The sequence below is a fragment of the Pholis gunnellus genome (assembly GCF_910591455.1).
Source record: "Pholis gunnellus genome assembly, chromosome: 23".
Taxonomy (NCBI): Eukaryota; Metazoa; Chordata; class Actinopteri; order Perciformes; family Pholidae; genus Pholis; species Pholis gunnellus.
Genome location: NC_136550.1, coordinates 6,259,313 through 6,280,289, shown reverse-complemented (window position 1 = coordinate 6,280,289; position 20,977 = coordinate 6,259,313). Strand labels below are relative to the sequence as shown.

Here is a 20,977-nt window from a genome sequence, read left to right as displayed (position 1 = left end):
TTGTTGTTGTTCTGGCACAGAGGACTCTTTGAGTCTGGAAACACTGTCCTGCTTTTTCATAAATCCTTTACTTAGAACCATGTGGCAGAGGAAGTACGCAAATATTTTACTTATGCAAATTAATTATTTATATTTCTACACCGTGGTATTGCCAAATACAAAGTATTAGCTTCAACATATTCTGAAGTACAAATTATTCAGAACAATGTGAATTATTGAATTATAATGAATGATTATTGCATTCATTAGTACTTTGCTTTAATGTTACTGCTGATAAAAGTGGGGCTATAAAAAAAACGTTATAATAGCTTGTAGATTTCACCCATTGATCAATAAAGTCTCATCTTTATGCATAATAATACATCATAATGTATTTGTTGGTGAGATTGTGTTTTGTTAATATGAATCTGCAAAGTAACTGGTAACTAAAAGTACCAAATAAATATAATGGAGTAAAAAGTACATTATCTCCCTCTGAATTCTAGTGAGTAGAAGTACAACGTAGCATAAAACGCAAATACTCAAAGAAAAGTAGCAGTAACTCAAAACTGAACTAAAACCACCTTTTTCGCAACAGCCAACGAAGACGGAAGTAGTAACAAGTGCACCCTCTCGCCCCCCCCCCCCCCCCCCCCCCGTCGTGTACCTCTCTTTGTTGGCGGGGTATCAGGTAGCATGTGGGGAGTATCGCTTTAAGATTAGGGCGTATCCGCTCTCTGTGAATCAGGAAATACGTTGATGTTAATGAAAACGGCCCCTCCTCTGGCTTAGTTTGACCGCGGTTAGTGGTGACCACGGCGCTCATATCATCACCACCTCTCCGGGCATCTCCTGTCAGTCTATGGCTAATTCAACCGCAGACACGCGTAAGTACGCGCGCCTTTTACCCTGCTGTGTGGAGACGAAACGATGCAACGTTAACAGCGCTGCACGGTCGTGATCCTTTTTTCTCATCTCCTCCTGAGAAAAAAAGTTTCCTCTGATTTTAAAATGCCTTGAGATTATTAAATCATCGGGGCTGTATGGGATTGATGCATTATTTATGGGAACACTAACGTTGACCACTAATTATGGAAGAATCCAAATATTTAACTGAAGTTTCAGACAGGATACTGCACACATAGTTACTGCGTGACAGCCGGAACTTCCAGACATCATGCAGTCAGCAAAAAACAGAAGCATATTGAGCATTTATAATAAGATCATTTCACGTTAATACAAAATAAACTGACAAACTGCCAATAAAAATGCCAATGTCAACTCTGTTTACCAGCAGACACATTATAAAGTTTTGTGATCCTACCCTAACAAAACGTTAGAGCTTTCTTTTTGGAGCTCCTGGTGTTTTCTATGGTGTCTCTATTTATAGAGAATTGTTTTTGTTATTGTCCCAACATAAGTTAAAAGCTCCAGCAAGTGTTGCTGAGGTTATAATGCACCTATGGCTTTATAGTATAAGCTAATTACTCCGTATCCAAGATTTTAGTCAAATCAGACATTAGTTAATCAGGCACCAGAGCTTATATTGTACTTTTCCTTCCCTTAAAACTGTTATTTCTCTGTACTAATCATGCCAAACTTAACTCGAGGATCCCATGACACCATTCAAAGGGCAAATTGAAATGTAAATGACCTCCATTGCCTCTCAAACCAAGTTAACTTGTCACTAGTTTCAGTATCTGTGATGTTTACACATAGAGTGCTGCAGAGATTGCGGATTTTTGTGGTCCAACCTGTAAATTAGCATCACACTAGTTGACACAGTAAAATAAAAAAAAATGGGATTTTTCCATTGGAAACACACATTTATGATACTTACAAGTTATGATACTTACAGGTTTTGTCCAGCCAGATAATCTTCACACATGACCACCACTTTTAGGGTCTCTGAAGCGTGAATGCAACCAGGAAACATGTGAAAAGCTCATACTAGGCCATTCAAGAACTACACCACAAATACACTACCCTTTTTTAAAGACGCATAAAAGAGTACTGTACGTGTCTCTGCATCAAGAAAATACTCAAGCCAGTGTTCCGTGTTACGCTTTGGTTTTCCTCCTAACCTTTTAAAATTCTGGCCCTGTTTCAATTTTCCATGGAGAGTCCACAGGAGTCTGTGGCTTGCAAAAGGCCAAGGCTGAACCCTCACGCTCATTTAATTAGACCTCCAGTGTGTTGGTTTGGTATTAATGGTATGCTGATGCTGTGTGTGTGTGTGTGTGTGTGTGTGTGTGTGTGTGTGAGTGAGTGAGTCATCGATTCAGCTGTCTTCACCGCTTCATCTAACGACTGCAGCGTACAGGTTGTGGACCTTATTGTGGTCTAGTTCAGTGGTTCGCGACCCCCCCCCCCCCCCCCCCCAAGAGGTCCCGAGATAAGGGTCACAAGAATATTAAAGGGGCAAATTAAAAAAAGCATTTCGTTTGCACAAAACTGTTTGTTTTATTGTAAAATTCTTGACACTTTTATGACCTCAGGCCTGTGAAAATCTTTCGAATTAAACAACATCTAAAGAAAAACAATCGTGATGACGTCCACATACAAGCTAACACTCGCTGTAAAGAAAAATGGCTAACTATTATATTACATCTTCAAAGCCTACTGGCAGCATTGCGTTTTACATTGCCTTTTAAAGCTTTACTAGCTATACTATCAATGAAGTTGAGTAGTTCAAAGCCGTCTGGGGTTGCTCCATTCTTCAAGTCGCCCTAATAGAAAGATCCTCCGCTGTTGTTTGTTCTTGGTAATTAAGGTGCTATTTGTATCATCAAAGGGATGCAGCAATTAATCTCATTCTTCAAAATTAGAACTGTGCACCATGTAGCTGTTTGGTTACAGTGTCCCGTCACCGGAGAGCACAGGGGGAATATGTGGCGCAATGAGCTGACTGAGACCGTGGCATCTGTCACGGGGTCAGTGCTATGTCTGCAAGTGAGACAGTGATTGAGGGAGGTTTTATCTCCACTTAGTGACTAAATAGATAAGGGACCAAGAGTTGGAATGTCCGAGGGTCTTAGATGAGATAGCTGCACATAAGCTACAGATGGGATTCATATTCTTGTTATGGTGAAATGAAAACTTTCCTAACAGTGAAACATACACACGTACATTTAACGCCTACAAATATGGATTGAAGCCGAATGTTTCCGGAGTAGATTCTCAGAAAATGAAGGTGCACTAAGACTCGGGTGTAGTTGGAAGGAGAGGTTATTAACGAGCCAAAACAGTGGTCAATGAGGAGACACTGTTTCCATTTCCGTTCTCTCTGTCCTTCCCTAAATTGAGTAAATGGAGGAGAGTAATGCAGTTACACGTGGCCCAGCTGAGGATCAGATTACTGACTGGATAAGAGTAAAAGTCTCTCAGCCCAGACTGATTTCCGGATTCCTTTCAGAGTATTATTTGATGCAACATTTGCCAGGAAGTGACTCACGACATTGTAAATGAACTGAAACTTAAAAATCCAACCGGAAATATAATTTAAGTTGGGGAGACAAATGTGCATCTTGATGTCATGAAGTGCTGATCTCAGCAGTGAGGACCACTGACTTCCTCTTTTCTCAGAAGTCCTTTGGCGGTGTTGTGTGGTCATCATCGATGGGTGATTCCCGTGCACAAATCTGGGCGCCAGCAAGAGATTCGAATATCACAAATACACGCTCGCGGTGTTGAAATGGCCTTTATTGATGGCTGAAATAGTTCCATTAGTTCATCTGGTGTTCAAAAGGGAAGAGAGGATAAAGGCAAAGAATTCAATCACAAGTCGTTCTCCTTTTTTTGTGTGTGATTGATTTTCCGTCATGTTGTGAAAGAAGCCGTTGCAGCGGAGACGTCGATAAACCTTTTAAGGCAGGTAGACCTTCTCTCAGAGTGAATCCTCATAAACCTGCAGGAAATGAAACCAGCAGAGCAGCGACGCATGAGCTATTCAGCCTGCGCTCAGCTCCAAAGGATGCTTCAGTTGAGGGATTGGACGTCGTAGACGGAGATACGTTTGCTCCTCCAGAGTCGGAAAGGGGGAATTCCTCTTATCAGTGATGGTGTCATTGATGGTGTCGTTGAATTCGGGAGGTAGCCGCCACTCGGGTTCACTTCTCTCGTGATGTAAGTGTTGAATTTGATGTTTTCCTCGTCGCTTGTCCCATATTGGATCTTGCGACCTCGTTTGTGTCACTTACACATCATGTCGTCCTATACTCCGAGTCACTTCTCATATTTTCATTAAAAGTCAAAGTCAACAGAGTTGCTTTTCTTCTCTAGTTGATTTTTAACGGACATCAAAGCCTGATTATCACATCTCTTTTCAATACTGTGGTCGATGTGATACCCGAGTAGCTTGTTTGTGCCAAAACTGTTCAACGAATCGATCATGTGACGGACAGAACGGGCAGTTCTGATCAGCGATTGATCATTTAAAGGTGCTCAATTTGAAATTCAGAGCGTTATTATAGCAGCAAATGACTGTTTTAGATATGGTTTGATTTCCGTATTGAGCACCGTTAAAGCAAATGATCAAGACAAAAACACCAAACGTTCTTGGTTCCTGCTTCTCAAATGTGACCGTTTGCCGCTTTTCTTTGGTTTGTATCATAATGTATATTGAATATTTTGTATGTTTTGGGCTGTTGGTTGGATTTTTTTAAAAAGACGCATCCTCTGGTGAAGTCAATGATTAATTGAATACAAAAAACAATGGGCAGCTGAATCAATAAAGAAAACACGCCTTTGTTAAAGCCTTAGATTTGCACTCAACTTTCGGTTCTCGTTTTGGTCTCGACCCAAAGCATTGAGGTTTTGCACCCAGCCCTATTTATAGCCTCACAAAGCGGTGGCAGAAAACCACCCAATCAAAGCTTGACACGGCCCAAAAGCATCTTTTGAAACATCATAATTTGATATATATGAATCCCCACCTGTGATGTGCATGTGTTCCAGATCTCTCTATTTTTGGCTGTTCCCTCTGAGGACCTTCATCACGGCACCAGCTGTGGTTGCTAAGAGATTTCTCTGACTCAAGTCTAAATCCTCCTCGAGGACTCTATTCAACCCATCTTTTCTTTTTCAATGCTTTTTGATACAATCCTCCAATTGGCCTGTGCCTCCTCGTGAGTCATTTGGAGAGGCATGGGAGCGTGCCAGGACGGCCTACTAGTCTATAAGCACATGGACGCCGCACGCCAGTCTGTCAGCAGACAATGGGCTTTATCAGCGTGTTCAGTCTGATGCATTCAGGGGAACTGGGACAATGGGGAAAGCACACATGCCTCTGTATGCATCAGGAGGCACATGGTTAGGTATGTAGATGCGGCCTGTACCCACAATGCCGTGGCGCGTTTTCCAAACGGCATGAACATGTGATTTGATGCTGATTCTGTTCCTGTGACCTCCCATATCAGTCTGTGTGTCTGACTCTCTATGTGTGTGTGTGTGTGTGCACACACACTCTGATGGGAACAGGAAAACAGACAAAAGCCCTCTTGTCTGTTGTGCTTTCCAACTCACGTGGTCCGCTAACAGCAGGAGCCAGGGGAGCTTTGGCCCATAGCTGACCCATCACTCTCTACCTTTTTTGACCTGATTCCTTTCAAGACATTAGGGCCACCATTTAAAATGTAATATATAGTCACTAATGACTCTGCGAATATCAAGTACTAATCGGTGGGATTAATTGACAATGGTTAGCCTCTGCCGTCTATGTCTTAAGTTAACTGTAAAGTTTGTCGAGTTCAGAGTCGTGGATACCTGAGGGGTCTAAAGTCCGGTGTGTAGGTGGGTCGGCAGATGGGAGTGGGAGAGGGAAGCTCGAGCTTTAGTGCTATAGTTTATGGTCCCTGTACCGCAGTCAGTTGCTATGATAACACTAGGATATGACCAACCCCGCTAAATGTCGACTGAGCGTTTTATAGTTTTTGGTTTCGCCTTTTCTTTTTCTTTTTTTACTCTCTGCCTCTTTCATGAAATGAGTCCTCAGAGCTGCTGAGAGAGCCGGCAGCAGACTGGAGGGATCCTGGAAGGGAACATGAAATCTGTCTGATGTCTCAGCTGATAGCATTTAAAATCCCCTCAGCTGCTCAGCCCCTAAATGTAACCTTGCACTCACTGTGGATATCAGGTTGCCACGAAGGGCGTTGTAATGATAATCCATTGTTTTGTGTTCCGTCTTCATCCTCTAGAGGGTCAGAATACAGCTGATGGAAAAGGTGAAGCGGGGACAAACTACGTCGCCTTCGTCCTGGTGCCTGTTTTCTTTCTTCTGGGTCTTTTGGGGGTGGTCATCTGCCACGTGTTGAAGAGGAAGGGCTATCGGTGCACCACTGAGGCCAACGATGAGGAGGAGGAGCAGTGTGAGGAGGAGGAAAAGGATCCCGAGCTGGGAGGTAAGGAAATCTGAATAAAAGAGAGAGGGAGTTGGTAAAAACCTCTTAATACAATGTGACACTGCAGACTCTTGTAAATGTGTCATCGTCTGAGAGGCCGTTATGATTAGCTTTATGCGTTTATTACATCTATGGGGCCATTGTTTGAGGGCATCCATCATCATCTATATTCAGTACACACCCAAGAATATTGCTCAAGCAGGCTCGCATTAATCCAAGTAGACAGAGAAGAGATTAGAGAAGCGTTTAGGGAAGGAAGTGAAAATAGGTCGACGGGAAAGAAGCTGTAAATTGGAAGTGTGCCGCTCATTGCGGCTGCTCTGACTTGTTTCGTTACTCCAGCGATATTTGAAATCGATCCGCTGTTTACTCTAATGATGGCAACACATACGTAGAGTGCGTTTTCCTGTGGCTTCCTCACAATACAAGCCACCTGTGTGTCACCAGATGGATGCCTTATATGTCAAGCAGCAGCAGTAGGACGCTCAGTGTGCGTTAGCAGTAACGTAATATTGCGACTATAGATTAGTCAAAAATGGTATTTGAAGCTGATGTTCAATATTTGGCCAAATTCCCTCTGCAGTCAGTCAGACTGGGACGCTGTTGCGTTTCAGTCGATGGACAAGTACACGCAAGTTGTTTTTTTTAAAATTAGTCATCGGCCTGAATGAGGTTTTTCACTTTCCTGTCTTGTGATGGTGAAATTCAAGGTCAGCGATCATGCAGAAAAAAATCACTAGATTCTCCCACCGGCCCTCCAGTACTCGCAGGCTTCTACTACATTCCTGAGGCTAATGACTTCGGTGTGTGCCAGCTACTGACGGTGCAGACAGACGGTGATAAGAATAGACTCTATGTTGTTTTTACAGTAAGTCATCACGTGGCGATCTTGCTAGCTCTTTACCACCCGAGGTGCGAGAGCCCAGAGTGGGAGCGTTTCGATTGCCTCTCAACGGCTCTCAACATGTTGACAGCGAGCCGGGCGGCTCATATCATAACGGTGCCAACAGTGTTACAGCGTTATCGGCTGTAAACGCCATATTGGAGCGGTGCGTAGCATGCACATGAGAGCAGTGCGTAGCGTGCACATGAGAGCAGTGCATAGCATAGCACATGCGCTAACATGGACTGAAAGCATGCGCGGCCGGCCCCGGCTATTTCCAACAAAGCAAAGAAGCTCAAATAACGAAACACACACGGAGGTAGAGTGACACTATATCTTTACAAACAGTTGTTTGCTGCTTTATTAATGTTTAACAATGTGAAATACAGCTCCCTATTTCAGCCCTGAGCCTCGATTGCTTCTGGCTTTCTAAGGAGTGGAGGCCAATAGAAACCAGGAAGATGTTTTGACAGTCACAGTGTTGTGACTCAACTCCGGGTGTGTTCAGTGACGTGGAACTAAGAAATTCTCCACACGGGGCCAGTTTGATTTCCCTTGGCTCCTAATGATAACTCCAGATTATGCTTAATTGCCACAAGCATTGTGTACGTGTGGATGACTTTGACGGCCTCTCGGAGAAAGTAGTTGTGAACTTCCGCACACTGAGAAGAAAGAAAGTTTACTTGCGTCACTTGATTTTCTTTCTCGTCATGTTTTGCTGGTACAGTATGTTGCATGTCCACACACAGAGAGGGTGGGGAGGTTTCCCTTTCCTTCTCGTAAACTGTTGTGTGCAGACGTGGAACCTCTGGTATTACTGGACTGCTCTGTTACATCTCATGCAGGAGAAATGTTATGGAAAGAGTGACGGCTTTACACCACGCTGCCAAGAGCAGCGAGAGTCTGCTTTTCTCACTTCACTATTAACGTACAACTCCTGGCACGTCACTTCTCCACTGTTTCCTCATGTTGGCCAAAGCCCCGAACCCCTCCATTGAACCCGATGACCGAATCTGCTCAGTGGAGTCGGTATTAGTAGGAAAAGGACGGCGTAAAGCTGGTGGAGTAAATGTGAGTGCATCAGGGTTTTTCCCCCTGCTGTCTGTTCTTTCTCTGTGTCTGTCTTTCTGCGACGTGCCCAACCCTTTCTCTCTCTCTCATACATGGGAGACAAAAGAACACGCTTGCTTGCGTGCTCTCTCACTCATTCAGTTGATCCGATCATCAGTCTTCTCTTGTTGCACAATGATCAGGTTTCCTCTTTCTGCTTTTGTCTCCGACGCTGACTTACAGCTGGCGAGCAGCTCCCTTTACGTCAGGCAGCTTTTTAAAAAAAATAAAATAATTCGTGGCGCACCAGAAGACGCCCACGAATTGCTGCCAAAGTATTATATGTATATCAGAACATGAGGGAAAAACTCTGGAAGCGGTCAACAGGAAGCTCTAGGAAATGCCTCACAGGGGTGTGTGTGTGTGTGTGTGTGTGTGTGTGTGTGTGTGTGTGTGTAAGCTGAGTGGGAGGGTTTGCAATGAGGCCAGTCGGAAGGAAATCGGTCAGTGATTGCATTTCTAGGGGAATGTGCATATGATGATCACATGAGGGCCGAGCTGAGCTTGCATACGTTACAATATTACAATGTGTTTATTGCTTGTTGTTCCCCCCCCCAAAAAAAGACAATATCTACTTGTCATATTGATATTATATCAATATATTGCCAAGCTTGTCTCTCAAGTAATAATCAAACAAAATGCTCTATTAGTCTACGTGTGGCTTTTCATTTGAAATGTATAATTGCATCGTGCTCCGGTTAAACTGTTAGACCTATGGGAGTGCCATCAAGTCGTAATAGTAACAAGTGCTCTTGAATTATGATTTATGGGAATCGTGTTTCGGCCATGCCGGAGGAGTGTTTTCCTCTCAAAATATTTGCACAAATCATTTTACTACCCTGCACTCGTGCTTTTAACATGTTGCCTGAGGACATAATAACTTTGAATACTGGTCGCACATGTAATACTTCAGGTATTTCTAACTGCGTGTGTGTTTTTCTGCTTCTCTTCCAGAAATGAACGACACCCTCAGTGAAAACAACGACACCGTCGGGCAGATAATCCACTACATCATGAAAAACGAAGGTATGAGTCCAAAGTACTAAACAACAAACGCATGAAATCAATTCATTTTGCCCCTTTTTATAAACCTGACTGTTGATTAAACATTGTGCCCCGAGGTTCTCCTTTTTGTTTCGTCTGTTTTCCTGCGTCTTCTATGATGTCACCACCGCAGCACGGCTTATTCCTGTAAATTGAAATCGCTTCCCTGAGCCGGAGCGTGAAGTCAAGTTCATTATTAAGTCACAGCGCTCTGCTTTAACCAAGTCATTTGCGCTCCTTTTGTTCGGCCGAGTTTGTAAGCGGCAACAGGAGAGATAATGATCGATGTATTGTGTCGGCTTGAATGGGATGGTCACGCGTGCCTGTCCTGACACAGTCGATTACAGTATTTCCCCTCAGGGCTAATGAACCGCCCGCAGCAGTGATGTGCATGTTGAAGCAACTTTGCTTCGAACGTAGAAAAAGGGCGCTTTGCAATGTTAGTGAAAGAATAGAACTGCTGTTTTACTTGGAACAGCGTAGTTGTTGAAACAGTTCCTGACAAAAACAGACGGACTTGCAGGTTCGGTGTTTAGTTTGATATCAGGTTATATCTCATTACAGCTTTACTGAGGAAACGTTGAGTTTGAGTCTGGATGGAAGGAGATCTCGGACTGACTGAGTGGATTTTTATGGTTGTGCACATTGGAGAGCAAAAAATAGTTTTCGACGTGTTCCAAAAGTTCAGCTCCTCTTGGTGTAATGAACGACAATATGATAGAACAAAGTTGTAATAATATAAAATAGGAAATAGGAGAGATTATAGTTAACAAACGCTGCAATATATCTGCTTATAACTACAATGTAATAACATAAATATGATAATAAAGGATGTATCTTATTATGTATTCTTTGTTCCATTTGTATATACTGATTATACATTATCAATAAGGGGTTAAAGTAAACTGTTGCCACTATTTATTTAGTCATTTCTAGAAGATTCCAACAGTGCCGTCTAAACCGCCCTTCGCATCTCCTCCAGATGACTAACATACTGTTTGACACACGAAGGCAGCATTGTCCTGTTTTTGGTGTCTGGCCACCATTGTCCTCTGTTTGATTTTTCTGTCCACCCCTCAAGAGGCAAAGCGTCGCGCTGACTCATCACGGCTTTTCGGCGTTAACAATGTTTGCAGAGTCGGGGAAGCGTTCACTGTGACTCATCCTCCACAATGTCACTCCGGAGACGTGACGCGGCTCAGGACTCCTGCTACGTATCGCAAGACTGCAAATGTCTGTTGAAAAAAAATGTTTGAAAGCTTCATTTCTGGATACTCTGGAAAAACCTACTTCCAGGTATTTTTCATGGAAATTAAGTAATTTCCAGCGGCAGTTAGTGTGCAAATAAACATAAGAACTGAGAAGTCACTGTGGGGAACAGTGGTAGTCTTTATGGCTGAGCAAACACTGCCATCTACAGATAACCTCAGAATGAGGAGCTCACAGTGCTGGCACAGTCCTACTCGTTCTCATTGGTGTCAATACATTTCAAAATAAAATCCACCTGGAGGATACATTTCCCTTCACTTCTCCATTCCCTTGTAACACACTCCATCATTCAATATTTCTGATTGATAAAAAGGAAGATGTATTCCGTGTCTTTTACATACAATGCTGCACTGGGTCTTTTTAACCACGTTGCTTCGTGTTTTAATAACCGACACAAAAGACATTAGATTTAACCTTTTTTTAAACTTTCCTGAAGTCGAGTTTTGTTGTAGCTGCATTGGCAACATCTATGTGAGAAAAGCAATATTCTACCTTTGCAGAAAATACAACGGTTATGTCCACGTAAGTCTCCTTTGGTTCATAGGAAATATGTTTTCAGGGCTTTTACCGACTCAAAACTAAAAAGCTGCTCTTCCATTTTGTGACTCAGTGGCGCAGCCTCTAAGGGGAGCCTTGTACAAATAGAATGACCAAAGCTGTGGCAAGTTTAAAAATACTTTTGGGACTAAAAAAAACCCGTCCATGTACGTTACTAGATGAAATCATAACATGAGACCCCCCCCCCCTTTTCATTAGGTATGCACAAATTCCTTTTATCGGTGCACTTGCTGCAGTGTGCTCATGGGGAAAGTCAGTGAATGCACCGGGGCCTTAGGGAAATCTGTCTCTGGGAGCAAATTATGTAAATCTATATCGGAGCTGTTTGTCTCTGTGTGTGTCGACGCTACTTTGTCCGGGGAGCAGGAATAGGTTGAGTTGTTGTTCATGTGCAGCAAAAAAAAAAAGAAAAATCAAAACCCCCGGGCCAAATCCCTGACCATCACACACAAGTTACACTTTCCAGAGTCGTATTTTGGAGTTTGTTTTGCTTCGATTCATTTTTTTTCTCCTTCTTATCTGGCAACATCCTCCTGAGGTTGTCGTGTGCACTGATTGTGCTCAGTGGGTGCACGTGATGTGCCATTTAATTGGGTTACGGAGTTAATCTGGTGTTACCATCTTTCAATAAGCGCTCTGCTTTTGAAGTCACTGGAGCGTTCTCCTCGCTAATTCCCAGAACTACTTTTATCTCCCCCTCCCTCCCTCCCTCTCCTCTCTCCGTTCCTTTCTTCCATCTGTATAAGTGTGTAATTTTCTCTCTCTCTCTCTCTTCAGCAAACTCGGACGCCCTGAAAGCCATGGTTCAGGAAAACAGCATTGACTCTGATGGGTAAGCGTCCTCTCCTGTTTGATTGTTTTTTTTTTTCTCCTCCTGGCCGTGAAGAGCGATCTCAACCACCAGATGGCACCGTAAGCCTCCTCGGAGAAGCCTGTTTGTGTCACGGCTGAAGTGGCTGAAATGAGAGCAGCCAGAGCAGGAAATGAACCCACAAGGCAATCAGGCCATATTTCTCTTCTGATACTTTTCCAGATTGGCAAAGTTTGATTGAGGGCGAGCAGCTGGGGACTCTTCCCCCAAAAATGCCGCTGTGTCCCTTCTCACTATGTTATCAAAGAATATCGAGCACAGTTGTTGGCTTGTTTCCTTCTTGGATTCTTTGCCAGGACACAGCGAGTGTGACTCCGCTTAAAAAAGAAAGAGAGAGTATCGGGCAAAGAAGCTTTTGGTGTCTTAGTATTAGAGGCTTTACACATACGGCTTACATTAGTGCTGAAACAATTGATGGATTTATCATGCAAAAATCTCAAACGTGTGCCGGTTCCAGCTTCTCAAATGTACCAATTTGAGGCTTTTTTTCTGTTTTTTTATATCACTGTAAAAACAGGCCTGTCAGGCTGTTCAATTCTTCACATGTTGAAGTGACGTGCACGGGGCTTTAACCAAAAACACAAGAGCAAAAGTGTGAGAACAACACGAAACTGTGTGTTGGTCGTCTCTAATGTCAGTTTCAATCCTTAGCATGTCCGGCTAACTAGCTCACTACCTTCATTAGTAACCGAGAGCTACTTCCAAGGACAAGGAGCGTTTTATACTACATTGTTTGGGAGGTACAAGTTATGTTAAAAGAAGAAGGCTTTTTGAAAACACAAAGAATAAATCCTGAATGTAAACTAAGCAGGCAAGCAGCACATTTTTCCCTATTATTTTGATACACAATGACTGACTGCGAAAGAACAATGCTGTTTCTTTATTCCCGTGGCTTAAAGACGGATCATCGACTGGTGAAGACGCTGCTGACTTTAAACCTGAGGCCTGTTAGCTTTAGCCTCAAAGCACAGTTTCCTGTGTGACAACTCGAACCCTTTTGTGGAGTTTCTGATTTAAAAAAAAACAAAAAAAACTGCTTGTTGCAGACGTCATTTCAGACCTTTTCTGTTTATTGTCTACTTCTTTGTGAAACCAAGCAGAAAGCTTGACCGGCGTAGCAACCACGACCGAGCTAAGGGGTCAATAAAACGACCCTGCATCACAAGAACAGGAGCTGATGATGGTACGAGCCGAGATTAGACGTCTTCGCTTTGCCGCCGAGATAAGGGGAGCGGGAGTTGGGCTGATAGACAGATTGGGGGGAGGAGGAGAAGCCCGTGACGGAAGAGGAGTGTGGTTAAATCAAGTTAGTGGGGTATGTTCTCTCTCTCTCTCTCTCTCTCTCTCTCTCTCTCTCCCTGTCATCTTTCTCATCCCGCTACATATTGTTCTGGGAGGAAAGGAGAGAGATAAGAGGAGAGATGTTCTCCTTTGTTTGGAGGGAACTGTGTGGATAAATGGTTTGGAGCGTTGCCTTTGCCGAGGATTAGGTTTTGAAGTATTCTGCTCAGTCACATCGGGGTGTCCTGGGAAAGAAAAAAAAAAATCAGCAGGAATCTGCAATCGCACACAGTCACTTTCATGTGTTTCGCCTCTTCATTCGCCCTCCAAATCATATTTTCCTCTCCGTTTCCCTTCACGTGTTTAGCTAAAGAAATCTCCCTCTGTAGTACTCCCTTTTTCTCTCTTGGCGTTACTCTTTGTACCGTTCTCTCGTTCTCCCAGCCAGGTTGGGCAGCCTGCCAGTGGATCACTTAGAGATGGTGGAATAGGGGGGGGAAGAGGGGTATCGGCGGAGGGTAATTTATGGGACACTTAAGGGAGACAGACAGACAGACAGACAGACAGACAGAAAGAGAGGACAGGGATGGAGAAAGGCTATGAGACGGAGAGTGACTGTAGTAGCGGCCTGACCTCGCTATCTGCCTCTCCAGATTTGGTACTTAACTTCAGAGCTGCTCCGTCCTCATCAGTACTCCACCTCTTCACCGCCTTTCCACAATACGCTCTCCATCCATTTTTTTCTTCTTCTTCTTCCCTCCTGTGGATCATACCTCTGCTCATCAGAATCCTCACGCTGTACATGAGCACGGTACATATTTTGAGCACATTTTTCACGTGCACATCGTTTACATCGTTTTTTTTTGTTTTTTTTTACCAAGAACACACATTTTCTCCCCCTTGTTCTTTTTAGAATAAATAAATAAAATTAAAAAGGAATGCCTAATATTATTCAGTAATTCACAAGAGGAAAATAACACATTTAATAAAACATTTTTTCTTTTTTTTTCTGCTTTCTCTCATGCGGCTTATAATCCGATTTAACTTGGAGAACCACTGGTTTACGCTGAATGACCACCCCTTGTGTCCACACACACACTGCTGTATGTATTTCTGGTGCGGACAGGGCTGGTCCACTGCGGGAACTTCCCCCAGGGGCCCAAGAACCTTTTTACAGAAACTCAAGGACTTGACCCCAGCTTTCAAAAGGAGGAACCAGGAACCAAATCTAGTTAATTATACTTCCAGGTGTCCAAAGACATCCCCGCTCTCCTGGTTGAACTCCCGCCAAGCGGCGTTTTGCGGGTTTGCTGATACGTCAAAACGCAGACACGGCAGCACCTGCATCTTGTGTAAAACATTCACCAATAAGGAAGTACTTGTGGTCCATATTTATATTAAGATCCCCGTGTTGGCACCCCTGCTGCGAGTGGCCTCATTCAAACGAATCAGGGGGCTGACTCTCACGCAGAGCGCTAAAACCGGCTCTGAATTTGGCCTTCTGCTGTTGTGGCTGAATGAGAGCAAGTCCCCCGCATTCAGCCTCCAAAGCGTCACATCAACACCCACTTTATTTTTGGGGGAATAGAGGTGTTCAGTAATCACATACGGGTGTCAGCCGTCCGCATACTTGTTGACCGTATGCTGCGGCCTCTTTTTCCTCGTCCGTTCTCAACGCGGATGAAAGATTACGTGACTCCTTTATGCTCTCTGTCCCTTGACACACACGTGCATAGTACATGATACGAGTATGTCAATGGGTAGAGACGCTGTTTATTCTGCCTTTTGTGTGCACACAATGCGAGGAGCTGCTCTCCAGGGTCATGAAATATGCACGCGCGGGGAAGGGGAAAAAGATGCGAACGATCAAACAGACGAGGAAGCCGGCTTCAATTAGCGCCCGTTAGCACACTGCTAAGATAAATACTGTATGAACGTGGAGAGGGAGCAGTGTGCGTCGGATCAGTTTGCCTTCTTTTAACGACCGATTCTCTTTCCTAATCAGTTGACCAACGCTCCACCTGAGGCCTGCTCGTACAGGAAATTATTCAATAACTATTTATTCAATAACACATAATCGTCGTTCAGAGTGGTGGTTCCCAAAGAGCTTGTCGGTATTTGTTTGATATGAAGATGTGAGATATTAATGTGTCATGTGTGCAGTGGCAGGCCTGCAGGATTCAAGGAGGTTGAATTCATCTCCATGAAATGGAAATGTGTTTGAATGTAGGTCAGTTGTTTCGTCTGTGAAAGGTCTGCCACATGTTCCACGAGCTGATCTTAAAAACCCACCGCGCTACTTTTTGTTTTATTTCATCTCCAGATGTGTCGTGGTGCTGAAACATTCTGGTGACCTATCAAATATTTCTTGGTTAATTTTCTCTCTTTATTGCATATTTAGTTGTTACTTTGTTTGTGCTCTTCTAGTAATACTTGGCCGTAGTCATCCGCGGCTATCTCGATCACTGAATGTATGATTTATTAATAATAAGAATTGTGGCATAACTGAAGCAAAACGTCCTCCAAACCTCCAACACTAACTTCTGGTTCTTCTTCCCTCTTCAGTCCTCCGCTCACCCCCACCTCTCCCGGCACCCCTCCGCTGACTCCCATATCACCCGGTGCGCCCCCGGGAGCTGCCAAGCACACCTGCAGCCACCTGCACACCATCGGCGGCCTGGGCGGGCATAAGAACATCTGCAACCGCTGCAGTCAGAAGAAGTGGCCGCTCATGAGGAGGCCGTCTGCCCGCAAGGCGGAGCAACGCCGCAGCCAACACGGAGAGGTCACGGTGCTGGCTGTGGGCAGGTGTGTGTGTGTGTGTGTGTGTGTCAAAATAGAGTTGTTATTGCTCCTATACAATTCATTTCTTACCTTTCTTAGAATGAAACTAGACAAGGTGCTTTAATAATCAGATCTAAATTAAAACACTTTGCCCCAGAGGCATATTAGATATTAGTTTGCACACTAACAATCAAACATTAACCACACAAACTCCACACTTAATTACATCGACTAAGATTGCTGTGCACTTTGGCACCAGACCAGTGACCTGGAAAATGCACATGTGAACAGTGTGGGCGAAGCCTGGGAAAACAGATGCTGCAGGGTTCAGGCCGGGTTGAGTGTTTCTGCAAAGCGTCGGAGGTCAACCCATGTTGCGGATCCGCTGCTCCATGGCAACGGTCCCTGTTAAAAACACGTTGACCTAGAGAGGTCCTCCCAAAACCGAGAGCGTGATCGCTACAGAGAACGGCCTAATGTGTCTGGTTGTACTGTCAAAATGTAGCCTTTTTTTTTGCAAACACCTTTTGTTGGATTTCAAATGGATGCTGGTGCTCCCATCATGCAATGCTGTCTTCATTAGATGGCTCAGTGCTTGGAAATATAATATCGTTATTGAAAGTGCAAGACATGCCTCTCATGTGGCTGCTTCACAATAAAAGCCACACAGTGTTTCGCCAGTTGAACGCTTTTAATGTGAAGCAGCTGGAACAGGAAGTTCCGTTTGGGGTTTGATTTTATGAAGAAACCTTAAAGATTGTGAATTAAAGAAAACAATCTTGTTTGCTCCAATACTTTGAGGTATTTCCTTTGTATTAAAGATGGCCTTGGACACTTTTTCATTGCTCTCTAGTGTTTTGAAAGGGCTTTAAGAACAGAAACTCCACATTTCAAAATACACCCGGCAGAATGCTACCATTATAAAACCGTCTTCAACATGTTTGTAGTGAAGAGAACACTTCTCAGTCCAGTCGTGAACCCAGGAAGGCGTTCAGCCTCGTCCCCGCCGCGCACCGAGCGCCCTCCTCATCCTTAATGTTCTGCTACGAGCTCATTGGGATGCAGAGAGGTAGCTTTTCATTTGCACACCCAGATGAATGGCTGCGTTCGCAGAGGGTCAGCATGACCTGGATACGAATATTCATTTGCTGATTTAATTAAAGCTTTAGAGTGTGTGAGTGTCTGTGTCTCTGTGTGTGTGTCTGTGAGTCTGTGTCTCTGTGTGTGTGTCTGTGTGTGTGTGTGTGTGTCTGTGTGTGCACAGGTGCCTTTGAGTGGGTGGGTGGATGAGGGAGGTGTAAAGTTTCTGTCACAGGAAGTGTGTTTGTTTGTGTATTATCAGTGAGAAGAGGCAGAGGCAGATGCCCGCTGTGGCACAGACGAGAATAGCAGACACCCACTGGGTTTATTCATTAAAGGGCTATTTTCTGCGGGTTATTTATATTGCGTATGATGTAAATATACCATTCACAAAGTGAACAAAACCCCAGCAGAGAGGGGCAGTTATGTTCTATTTTCTTCTGACCTGGAAAAATACTCTTTAAAAAGAACTTTCTTGAAAGAGTCCAACAGCTACATTTCAGCCAGCGGTTTCCTCACACCGTAAGAGCAGCAATTTATTTTAATGAGCCAGCTCTGCATTGTGCGAGCGACCTCGGGTCTTATTTCTCAGAGTGCAAAAAAAAAAAAAAAAAACATCTTTTCATATATATATATATTTTTTTTTTGTCTCCTCTCAGGTTCCGGGTGACGAAGTGTGAAAAACCGACCCGGGAGAGGCGGACGCTGCTAATAACGGACTCTAATGGGAGCGTTCCTTCGTCCCCCACGGCGCTGGAGCCCAAGAGCCGGACCACGTCCGAGTCCCAGCAGGTCTGTATCCTGGAAACCTCACCTGTGTCCTGCTTTCTCTCCGCCTCCGTCTTCCCCGCTTACACACACCCTGTGTATAAATAAATGTGGCTTACGTATGTGTGCAGAAGTATGTATGTGTATACCTGCTCGTCTGGGCTTTTTTAGTAACGGGCATGTTCACTTCCTGGTGACGTTCTGCCTTTTTACGCATCAGTCGACACATGTTGTTGCTGTGTCAGGGCTCCAACTAATAACTATTTTTCTATCCGAGCTTTCAATTTTGTGGTCCATAAAATGTCAGAAAATAGTGAAACATCTGATGCAATATTCTAAATCCCTGTGTGACTTCTCTCTCTCTAAATGTCTTGTTTGGTCTGAATACAATGTTCAGTTTACTATCATCTAAAAGAAAGAAAAGCAGCACATCTGTAGCTGGAAACTAGAAAATTATCATTTTTATTTTCCTGAAAAATGGCTTAAATGATGAATCAATTATCAAAATAGTAGCCAATTCATTTTCGGTCCATTGCCTAATTGACGGATGTCACAAACAACGTGGTATTGGTGACGGTGATACAGTCGAGTCAGCTGTGTGTAGTATTATGTAAAGTTAGTGTGATTATAGCTAAATACGTGTTGGAATATTTATGAGAAAAGAGCGACTGAAATATCCAAACCGAAGCAATAATTAGCCTCCAGCCTGCGGTTTTCTGTTTACTATCACAGGAGCTCTGCTTATGAAATTGCGATGCTCCAGGTGATCGTAAACGGCCTCCGCACATCTCTCCCCTGCGGTTCATTTACTATTTACAAGCGTGCGGAGCGGTTGTGTCTTTCCCGTTGGACGCTGCTTTCGAAAACCGCACAGAAACATGTCCCCGTGGTTTCTTTTCGGGTTCGTTTGTGACCAAAAATATTCAATCCTCCGTCCAGAGCAGCCAGATAAGGCTCCCATTGCTGATTCAACCTCAGCATTAGTCTTCAGAGACGCTTGCTTGATAATAACATGAACTTGTTCGTGCGAACGGGCTTTCTGACACATTCTAATTTGTTGGGATGCACCGATCAGATCAACCTTATTAAATTCGATCTTTGCATTAAATACAGATTTGTGCTCCGTTTTACACTGCTTCTGTATTAAATCAAGATGACTTCCTTCTCCAGGAGCAGACGGACGACTTGGACAAATAGAACCGATAGCAATCTGGAGGGATCCAGAGGAGAGAAGACAACATCTGGACAAAACGAGAACATTCAAACACCAGCGCCGGAGGAGCGCGCAGTCCACCAGGGAAGTCGTCCCTCCACATTCCTGCTCCAACGGGGAGCCAAACGTGCTGCTGAGGACGAGGACGACGGTGGCGAGAGTGACATACAGTCACACCGGACAGTTATTTCGTAAGCAGTCATGGGGAATGTGAGATACACTCCATTTCCTCTCAAAATAGATTTACAGTAGCGCCTCACTCATGGGCGCTTAGGCACGGCGGCTGCTTAATGTCAAGGAAGCCTGGACCGGGGCTTTCCCGATGAACTTAAGGTCTTGTTGCTCAATATGCCGACGATGTGTGTACATATGTTTTTGTATGTGGAAAGGTAAACCAGAATTTTTGTAGTTCATCAGTCAGACAGTTGATCGAAGTACAACCCAGAGACGCACACAGCCAGTCTTGAAGTTAAATTGGATGCTTGAACCTGCATCCTGAGACGGGCTTCAAGGTCCCGTACCAGATTTTCTATTTCTGACAATTACGCATAGCTAAATATCTAAAACCGCAGTCATGTTTATTTTAAAATTTTAGTTTTTTTAACAAGTTATCAGCTCATAAAGTCGGCTAACGTGTTGGCAAACAGTTGCCTGTTTAAACATCCAGCAGACATTGAGCAACATTAGCTTTCATGTCCTCCTGTTGAGCTGCGGCGTTCACTCTTCTTTTAGCTTTGTTTTGGTCTCAACATTACCAGGCGGAGAACGTCTGATGAAGAGATGCATTGTGGGAAATGTAGGACTAAAAAAAAAAGTAAAAGTCATTATATCTCAGGCATTCATTTTAATCACCCTTTTTAAAAATCGGTCTAATGTGAGTCCTTTTATGGAAGTGCGATACTAAAGTTGTACCTTTTTTTAAAGACTCTCATGAGCTAAACATCCAAATATATCATTTCCCCCAAATCTTGATCAAAACACATCATTTTAAACATGTCTTTTTTTCATTTGTCATTTCACCTGTTATTTCATTGTGCCTAATTTCTTTATAAAAATAATAATAAATACGTGTTTTTCATATTTTGGGACCGTTTGCTGTGTTTTTATATTTGTATAATAAAATAAATAAAGATGACTAACACATGTCAAACCATAAATAATTAACTTTATTGTTGTATACTACTAGTATTCCACTAACGTGCAGGTTATCGTCTCACTCTCCTCACTCATGCGGGTGAACCATCCGTCTTCATATTCTATCCTTTCTCATCTCCTCCTCTCACATCTGCACCCTCCTCGCTCCTTCTCGGCCGTTTTTTCGCGGCGTGATGAAAAGATGATTTGTCTTTATTCATCTCGACCAGGTAGTCTGACGACCTCGGGCTCTCTGTCGTATTATTTCCAGTTAATGGAGATGAGATGGAGATGGAGAGGTGTTTTCGAGCTTCAAACAATCCTCGACTCGTTTTGTCTCCTCTTGACCTTCCGAGTCTCATCAGGTTCACTCACAGAAGTTTCTGACCTTTTTACAATAGACGACCAGAAATAAAAAAAGATACAAATCTGATAATTTTGGTTATTTACTAAAATGAAACAGGTTTTCTGGCTGCCGCTGGTGTCACTTGACACCGCTGGAGTGTTAACCGGGGGGGGGAAGAAACATTAACATGCAGTGGAAAAAACAACACACAAGGCGACGTCACCACACCCATGGCTGTAAGGCTCAAAGCAAACCTGCC

General features: G+C 43.7%; 1 protein-coding gene across 1 annotated transcript; it reads left to right on the top strand.

Annotated features, from left to right (window-relative positions):
* The first annotated feature begins 724 nt into the window (after positions 1-724).
* On the top strand, positions 725-20,376 carry rell1 (RELT like 1). Its single transcript, XM_079184413.1, has 7 exons — positions 725-866; positions 6,174-6,377; positions 9,325-9,396; positions 12,019-12,073; positions 15,959-16,201; positions 17,917-18,049; positions 19,196-20,376. Exons 1-7 carry the CDS (start codon positions 842-844, stop codon positions 19,220-19,222), a joined length of 759 nt encoding a protein of 252 aa, XP_079040539.1. The 5' UTR covers positions 725-841; the 3' UTR covers positions 19,223-20,376.
* Positions 20,377-20,977: the final 601 nt, after the last annotated feature.

Coding starts and splice junctions, on each gene's coding strand:
- rell1 (XM_079184413.1), top strand. CDS start 842: ATGGCTAATTCAACCGCAGACACGC. Junction 9,397..12,018: donor CTACATCATGAAAAACGAAG/GTATGAGTCCAA, acceptor CTCTCTCTTCAG/CAAACTCGGACGCCCTGAAA. Junction 16,202..17,916: donor ACGGTGCTGGCTGTGGGCAG/GTGTGTGTGTGT, acceptor GTCTCCTCTCAG/GTTCCGGGTGACGAAGTGTG.